Raw genomic sequence first — 9,383 nt, forward strand, 5'->3', positions numbered from 1 at the left:
GAGGTTGCTGTGAGCTAGGATGACGCCACGGCACTCACTCTAGCTTGGGCAAAAGAGTGAGACTCTGTCTCAAAAAAAAAAAAAATAAATAAACTAAATTGGGGAAATATTAAATAGGTTTTTCTGTAACATCAAGTACTTGTTGAGTATTCACTTACCATCTCTTGGTATTAAATAAACTTTCTAGGAGCCCCTGCATTTTCACAAGATGCTAATAAGGTTGCTTAAATTTCCTGTAGATAAAAACCATATTAGAAAGACAGGCCCCTCCTGGCTGATCTGTTTGTGTAAGTGTTCAAACCCTTGCTGATTTCATGTCTAGGAATTCAGACTCCTAGGTTCTGCATCGGTCAGCAAATTGAACCAGAGTCTCAGTTCTCCTTCTCAGAGACCTCTTCAGAGTACAGTTCTATAACAGGTTTATTTTTTCTCATCAACTTTTTACCTTTCCTCAAATTATCATTGCAAAAATCTTCATCATTTACTTTGTATTTCCTTCTATTACCAATTGTCAGTTTCTTTTCCTTGTTATTCTCAAAATAAAGGACTTGTAATTCACATATATTGAAAGGGAAATTCACACAATTGCTAAAGCACACATTAAAAAGTGTATTTACTAGAATTTCAGGTAAAAGAAAGAACAGTGCCTGGGGTAGGGTTTCTATACAGAGGTCAGTGCTCTTGTTCATTTGATGTGTCCATGGTCCTTCAATGCCATCCTAAGGATCAGATTTCCAACTACAACTGATTTAGAGTCTAGCATGAGAAAAATGAGGCTCTTAAACCCTGATATTCAGACACCATAGCAACTTTCAATAGAATTTTGATAAGCTTTCAAGTCTGTAAAAAAATGTTCATTTATCTTCTTTCCTTTTCAAAATTCAATTTAATGTGAAAAAAAACCCAATGCAACAAATACTCCCATTTTGCTATATTAATTTGAATAAAAATCAGCCAATATAAAAAAATGTGATCTAAAGTATGTAACATACGTAGATCAAATGAAACCAATACTACCTGAGAATGAGTCTATGTCCTGTATTAACAGAGAACAAAGTATTAGCAAAGATAACATTTATTTGCATAATCATTTCTTCAGAAATGCTAAAACACATACTTTGCCTCGATGTCAGCTTTCTCCCGTACTGCATGAGCCATCTGTTCAGTCTCAAAGTACTTCTTTTTGCCTTTAGCTAAATCTTTCACTGTTTCTTGTAATTCAGTTTGGATCTTTGTCAACTGGTCCACACACTGTAAAATACAAAAGTGCAATTATTACAATTTTAGTTTTCAGGCTTACAGAAAATGACTTTGTCCTAAGGACTATGCATTATGTCTTCAGGATGGAAACCCAGGAAAAGAATCAGCACTTTAGCATCCTTCAAATTACTAATTAAAATCCAGTAAACAGCTGGTACTCCAATTTCACATACTGTATCAAATATTGTCACAGTTTGCCTAATAACTGTGCTTTGAGAAATAACCTGAGTGCTGCTGCTGACTGACATTACATTAAAGGTAAGGCATAAGAAGAGCTACTATGAAAATGCTCTTAATGTTGGAGATATAATGGCAATAAAAGCAAAAGAATAATGTAATTCTATATTTCCTCATAATCTTAATAAAGTCTCTCTACATGTTTGGGTAACTGATGGTACAAAGGGTACTGAAGAATTTACCCCTAGGCAAGGAGTGAAACCTGAGAAGTCTGATTTGATAAGCCCCAAATGAAGCAGAGAAGCGGGAAACCTGGGTGCCACAAACATTTATTTATTTAATAATGTTCTTCACTCTCTGACCACATTAACAATTATTCATCAAGACTATCCCCTGCCCAATCACTTAGATACACATACACATTCTAGGAGAAGGGATGGACATGATAATTCAAAGAAATGTTTAATCAATAAACTCTTATAACACACTGGGGCCAAAGTAACACTGTTTCTGCATCCTTCTTGCTATCCAAAGGGGGGAGTCATTTCCCCCAGTTTGAAACACACCACTGAGAAGTTTCACTAGCCTGAGGCCAGCTCAGAGAAGTCACCAACTAAAAACTTCTGAGCCTGGAATACCACTGGTAGAAACTGACAAAAGCTCAGCAAAGCAGGAGACACTGGTGAAGAACTATTGTGCAAAGCTGAAGGGTGTGGAGGTGACCAAGGACATCAGAAGAGCAAGTATAAAGCAAGAATTAACTTAAACTTACACATATGGCACACACGCTACTTTCCCAGAAACTGCTAGGTGTTAAGAAAGGACTACTTTACAGGGGGTGAGAGACCTATAAGGTTCTGTGTGGGTAGGTAAAAGCAAAATAAGCACTCACATTTATCAAGCACTTAGTAAGTGTCAGGCTGCGAATGAAGGGTTTAAAAAAAACAAAATAAAACAAAACCCTTTCTCTTCTGCACAAAAACTGGATCTTTGTTTAACTTTCTAGGTCTATGTTTCAATAGAAACCTGATGAGAAGACACAATGTCCGCAGTGTTATTAGGCAATATTGCTTATGAACCCTGACAGGTAAATTGCATCAATTTGAAAGAAACTACAAATGAACTATAAATATCTGATAAAGAAACCATGGCTTTCGACTTCTGTGAGTACTGTGATTCCTGTGTCCGGGCATAGCCCTTGTAGGGACCCTAGAAGCTCTGTCTATAGAGGTGTAATAAAAGATTTGTCTCCTTTAGGGCCTAAGGCTGGCCCCACACATGTGCGTCTCACTCCCTTGTCCCAGACTTCTCACCTGGAGAATCAAACAGAATGACTGGTAGGCTATGTGAACTGAGACATACACTGGTAGGAGAATTAATTCCATTAATGCCAGATGCCACTCTGCTGGCAAATTGTGTTTCCCATACTATGTCCCTCTAAGTAACCTCTTGCGAGGTGTGGCCTATGATAATCACGAGAGTCTGAATGCTTAGTTACACTTAAAAAGACCCTTGTGGGCATTGCACAGGCCCTATGTTTCGCAGTTTATAGGTATTATCACATTTCATTCTCGAAACGACTCTGTGAAAAAGTTGTTAGTAGCAGTAGTCTCATTTTAAGATGAGGAAACAGACTCAGAGGTTAAATAATTTGCTCAAAGTCATACAGCAAGGAAGTGATGATACCATTTACCATGTAACCCATTAAAGTGTGTACCCTAGTTTTGTGATGACCATGTTTTTAAGGTCTCATATAGAGATACCTTACAATAGTAAGTCTTTTAAAAAAATTCATACACCACAAAATTCACCTTTTTAAAGTGTACAATTCAGTGGTTTTTAGTATATTCACAAGGCTGTATAACCATCACCATGATCTAATTCCAAAACATTTTCCTCACCCCAAAAAGAACTCTGTACCCATTAGCAGCCATTCCTCATTTCTCCCCAACCTCCCAGGAACCACTAATCTACTTTCAATCTCTCTGGATTTCCTATTCTGGACATTTCAAATAAATGAAATCATATAACATGTGGCTTTATGTGTCTCACTTCTTTCACTTATCATAATGTGTTCAGGGTTCATCCAAGTTATACCATGTATCAGTACTTTATTTCTTTTTATGGCTGAATAATATTTCATTGTATGCATATACTGAAAGTAAGTATTTATCTTATAGAAAAATCTTTCCCCTTAATAGGCCTGAGGGGAGGAAAAAAAATTTAATAGTCCTTATTGTACAGAAAGCTCTTATTTAATAAATGATACAATGACAACCTGACATTCCCATAGAGAAGTGCTAAGCATCCTAATAATGCTATGTTTGCAGGTGTGAAGAGCTGAGAGAGCTCCCCATGGCTACAATTTGATAATACGAACCAAAAATTGGGCATGGTTTGAAAAATACAAGTGTGTTTAATGGGAAAATGTGATCGGCTATTTAAAAGAATCAGGTATAAGGTATCTATATCCAAAGTGTTCCAAACCAAAGGTGCCTGGTCTCAGGTAAACTAATCAATATGGTTTAGGCCAAAGGGAAGCCCAAAAGTCCTGTAGTAATATACATGCACCAAAAGGGTCTGCTAATTTTTTTTTTTTTTTTAGTTCATTGACTTTCTTTATTGCTTTTGTTTTCTATTTCACTGACTTTCACTTTGATCTTGATTATTACCTTTCTCCTGTTTGGTTTGCATTTATTATTTTTTTTTTTATTTCAGAGTATTACAGAGGTACAAACATTTTAGTTCCATGAATTGCTTTTGCACACTTTGAGTCAAAGTTATAAGTGTGCTCATCACCAGATAGTGTGCATTGTACCCATTAGGTGTGTATTTACCCATCCTCTTCTCCCCCCTCCCACCTGCTTGATTTCTGTTGAGTTTTCCTACCATATGTGCACATGAGTTTTGATCGATTAGTTCCAATTTAACAGTGAGTACATGTGTTGTTTGATTTTCCATTCTTGCGATGTTTCCCTTAGAAGAATGGTTTCCAGCTCCATCCAGGTTGTTCCATCCATTTTTTTTATGGCTGAGTAGTGCTCCATGGTATACATATACTACATTTTATTAATCCATTCATGTACTGATGGGCACTTGGTTTGATTCCACATCTCTGCAATTGTGAATTGTGCTGCAATAAACATTCAAGTACAAGTGTCTTTTTGATAAAATGACTTTTTTTTCCTTTGGGTAAATGCTCCAAAATGGGATTGCTAGATCAAATGGTAGGTCTACTTTTAGTTCTTTGAGATATTGCCATACTACTCTCCATAGAGGTTGTACTAGTTTGCAGTCCCACCAACAGTATATAACTGTTTCTTTCTCTCCGCCATCCACACCAGCATCTGTTGTTTTGGGACATTTTGGCTTGAACTCCCCACTCAAGAGACATAGGCTGGCTGACTGGATAAAAAAATAAAATCCAAGTATCTGCTGTTTCCACATCTAACTCACAAGGACTCATTCAGACTCAAGGTGAAGGAATGGAAAACAATATTCCACACAAGTGGGAACCAAAAGAAAGCTGGTGTAGCCACTCTCACATCAGATAACACAGACTTCAAATCAACAAAAGTAAAGAAAGATAAGATGGTTATTATATAATGGTAAAGGGAACAATTTCACAAGAAGACATAACAATCCTAAATATTTATGCACCCAAAACAGGCGTGCCCAGATTCATAAAGCAAACCCTACTTGATCTAAACAAAATGATAAACAGCAGCAATGTAATAGCTGGGGACTTCAACACCCCACTGACAGAATGGGACAGATCCTCCAAGCAGAAAATAAACAAAGAAACAATGGACTTAAATAGGACTCTAGAACAAATGTGACTAACTGACATTTACAGAACGTTCTACCCAAAAACTACTAAATATATGTTCTTCTCATCAGCTCGTGGAACATTCTCTAAGATTGATCACATCTTAGGCCACAAAACATGTCTAAACAAATTAAAAAAAAACAGAAATTATGCCACGTATATTCTCAGATCACAGTGGAATAAAATTAGAAATCAACTCCAACACAAACATTCAATTCTACACAAAGTCATGTAAATTAAACAACCTACTACTGAATGATTATTGAGTTAAGGAGGAAATTAAGATAGAAATCAAAAGATTCGGCAAACTAAATGACAGAGGGGACACAAGTTATCAAAATCTGTAGGATTCAGCAAAAGCAGTTATAAGAGGAAAAGTCATAGCCTTACATGCCTACATCATTTACATCATTGTGAAAGATCACAAATCAACAATCTAATGAATGTCTCAAGGAACTGGAAAAGGAAGAGCAAACGAATCCCAAACCCAGCAGAAGAAAAGAAATAACTAAGGTCAGTGCAGAACTAAATGATGTCAGTAACAAAAGAATTACACAGAAGATTAATGAAACAAAAAGTTGGTTATTTGAAAAGAAAAACAAAATTGATAGGCTTCTCACTAGATTAACCAGAAATAGAAAAGAAAGGACCCTAATAAGCTCAATCAGAAATGAAAAAGGAGGCCGGGCGCGGTGGCTAACGCCTGTAATCCTAGCACTCTGGGAGGCCGAGGCGGGTGGATTGTTTGAGCTCAGGAGTTCGACACCAGCCTGGGCAAGAGCAAGACCCCGTCTCTGCTAAAAAAAATAGAAAGAAATTAGCTGGACAACTAAAAATATATAGAAAAAATTAGCTGGGCATGGTGACGCATGCTTGTAGTCCCAGCTGCTCAGGAGGTTGAGGCAGTAGGATTGCCTGAGCCCAGGAGTTTGAGGTTGCTGTGAGCTAGGCTAACACCACAGCACTCTAGCCCGGGCAATAGAGTGAGACTCTGTCTCAAAAAAAAAAAAAAAAAGAAACGAAAAAGGAGATATTACAATTGATACCACAGAAATACAAGATACCATCTCTGAATACTATAAAAATCTCTATGCACATAAACTTCAAAGTGTTAAAGAAATGGACAAATTCTTCGAAACACACAACCTCTCTAGGCTCAATCAGGAAGAAATAGAACTCCTGAACAGACCAACATCAAGCGACAAAATTGAAGCAACAATAAAAAATTTCCCAACAACAAAAAAGGGTCTGCTAATTTGAATATTGCAAGAGGAAAGTAAACACTGTAGGTCAAAGGTTTCCCTGGGAATTGCATACCATCTGGATATGGTCTCAATATATGCATACAAATAAATACCATGGGTACCTGTGCATGAGCAAACATGCACACACACATATATTCACAAATATGTGCATAACCACTCACCCCTTACTTCTCTACCATTGGAAGAACAAGACATCTGTCCTTAATCCTGAAACCAAACATCTTATGGAGATTATTTAATTCATTTCATCTATAAGAAGCTTTTCATTCACAAATTATTTTCTATATGTGCCACAATACGGATGCGTTTTGTGATAATTTATATCTTTAAAAGAATTTCTCTAGTAAACTCAACTTGACTCTATTTCTGCTTGCTTTTTCTCCTTTAGATAAGTTTCTAAAATACTGTTTATCAAACATTATTAGAAATAGCCTATGTGCACAATGAAGAGATCTCCTGTGATCATTTCTTCTCTAGCATTCAGTAAATCCACAATGAAATGTCTTCTACCACCCAAGTGAACTGTTTCAAGTCAGAGTAATTTGGATTCTTATTCAAAGGAAAGTGCTCTGTACACAGCAAAAAATGCACATTAAATAAAAGACATCAAACTTAATTTGCAAAAGAAAAGATTACCTGGGATTCCCTTTCCAATTTTTAAAATAAACTTCTTCTGTAGGAATCCAGTTTTCTAGAGTGGACTAAGTTATATACTTAAACAGAAGCTTAATAATGTCTATGTTAAGAAAAGCCTTGGTATATATACCCAAAGGAAATGAAATCACTACCTTATAAAGATATATGCACTCCCATGTTCACTGCAGCATTATTCACAATAGCAAGATATGGAAATAATCAAAGTGACTGTCGATGGATAAAGAAACTGTGGTGTATACATATACAATGGAATATTATTGTGTTAAAAAAGAAGAAGATCCTGCCATTACCACAACATGGATGAACCTGTAGGCCATTACACTAAGTGAAATAAGCCAGACACAGAAAGAAAAATACTACGTGATCTCACTTACATGTAGTATATTAAAAAAAAAAACAGGCCAGGTGCTGTGGCTCACGCCTGTAATCCTAGCACTCTGGAAGGCTGAGGCGGGTGGATCATTTGAGCTCAGGAGTTCGAGACCAGTCTGAGCAAGAGCGAGATCCCGTTTCTACCAAAAATAGAAAGAAATTAATTGGACACTAAAAATATATAAAAAAAATTAGCCAGGCATGGTGGCGTGTGCCTGTAGTCTCAGCTACCTGGGAGGCTGAGGCAGGAGGATCGCTTGAGCCCAGGAGTTTGAGGTTGCTGTGAGCTAGACTGACGCCACGGCACTCTAGCCTGGGCAACAGAGTGAGACTCTGTCTCAAAAAAAAACAAAAAACAAAAAAGAACAGGAAAAAAAGTTGAATACACAGAGGTAGAAAATAAAATGGTGGTTACTAGGGGTGGGGCAGGGGAGGAAATGGGGAGATAGATACAAAGTTGCAAATATACAAGATGAATAAATTTAGAGATTTAATTGTGTACAACATGAGGACTACATTAATATTATATTCTATTTAGGATTTTTGCTAAAACAGTAGACTTTAGGTACTCTTGCCACACACGCATAACAGGGAATTATGTGAGATAACGCATATATTAACTTGCTTGACTATAGAAACCAGTGCACTATGTATATGTATATCAAGACATCATGTTGGATACCTTACATTTATACAATAAAAAGAATAAAAAAAGCAAGAAATTATTAAATGATACTTCAAGATGCAGTCATAATTATCTAGAATATGGAAACTGCAAGATGATTGTTTTCCTCAACAAAGAGTCTTCAGAGAAAAAAGGAAGGGGATCCTTAGATCAAAAGAGACATTAAAGAGAGAGTAGGGGTCAGAGGGTGGGAGAAATGGGGAAATGTTGGCCAAAAGGTATAAATTTGCAGTTTTAAGATGAATAAGTTCTGAAGACCTAATGTACAGCATGATGACTGGTAATAATAATGTATTACACACTTAAAATGTGCTAAGAGAGTAGATCTTAAGTATTATCACCACACACACCAAAAAGGTATGAGGTGATAGATATGTTAATTAGCTTGAATTTGGTAATCATTTCCTAGTGTATACATATATCAAAACATGTTGTATATCTTGAATATATACAATTTCTATTTGTCAATTATACCTCAATAAAGCTGGAAAAAAATGATAAAAAAAGAAAACCCTTGATGTGACATACGCATAGCTCTTTCCCAATAGTTGTCTGCAATGAGCAGACGCAGAAATGAGTGTGCATTAATGCTTAAATTAGTTTACATTAGGGCTAAGGGATCATACAAAATGATAATGAACTTGGATGTTACAACTGAGGATCCTACTGAAGAAATTAAAAGTATGGTCCCTCAGTATGACTCAGATTCTGTAATAGACTTGTTAATAATTTGAGCGCAGAAATAAAAACGTAATCTGGGCCAATACCTCAAAGTCCTATAAACTATTAGGTTCTCTGAGCTAGTAACCATGCCTGGAAATTTATCCTAAGAAAATAATTAAAAGCCAGACGTAGTGGTAATATCCAAAAACATAGGTATAATTAAAGAAAAATAAATGGAAAATTCATTTAGCAATAAAAAAATAATAAACATAAAGGTTATGTAGAAACATGGACAATTAATTAGGAATGGAAAGAATGGGGAAAAGGGAATATTGTAAAACATTATGTACTAATTACAACTATTATAAATACTAAGAAATAAAAGGAGTACAAGAATTAAGTAGTCTCCCTATTATGTAAGAGTTATATGTATTTTTTTATAAACCTGTTTAATATTAAGCTTCAAGTATTTTTT

The 9,383-nt window shown here is 36.0% G+C and overlaps 1 protein-coding gene across 1 annotated transcript in view; it reads right to left on the bottom strand.

Annotated features, from left to right (window-relative positions):
• Positions 1-9,383, bottom strand: part of FCHSD2 (FCH and double SH3 domains 2) — a 143,417-nt gene that overhangs the window by 116,422 nt on the left and 17,612 nt on the right. Inside the window, exon 3 of the mRNA XM_012645745.1 lies at positions 1,118-1,251. Within this exon, the coding sequence (XP_012501199.1) occupies positions 1,118-1,251 (134 nt within the window). The remainder of the gene's footprint in view (positions 1-1,117; positions 1,252-9,383) is intronic.

Source organism: Propithecus coquereli, unplaced genomic scaffold (genome assembly GCF_000956105.1).
Source record: "Propithecus coquereli isolate 6110/MARCELLA unplaced genomic scaffold, Pcoq_1.0 Scaffold235, whole genome shotgun sequence".
Taxonomy (NCBI): Eukaryota; Metazoa; Chordata; class Mammalia; order Primates; family Indriidae; genus Propithecus; species Propithecus coquereli.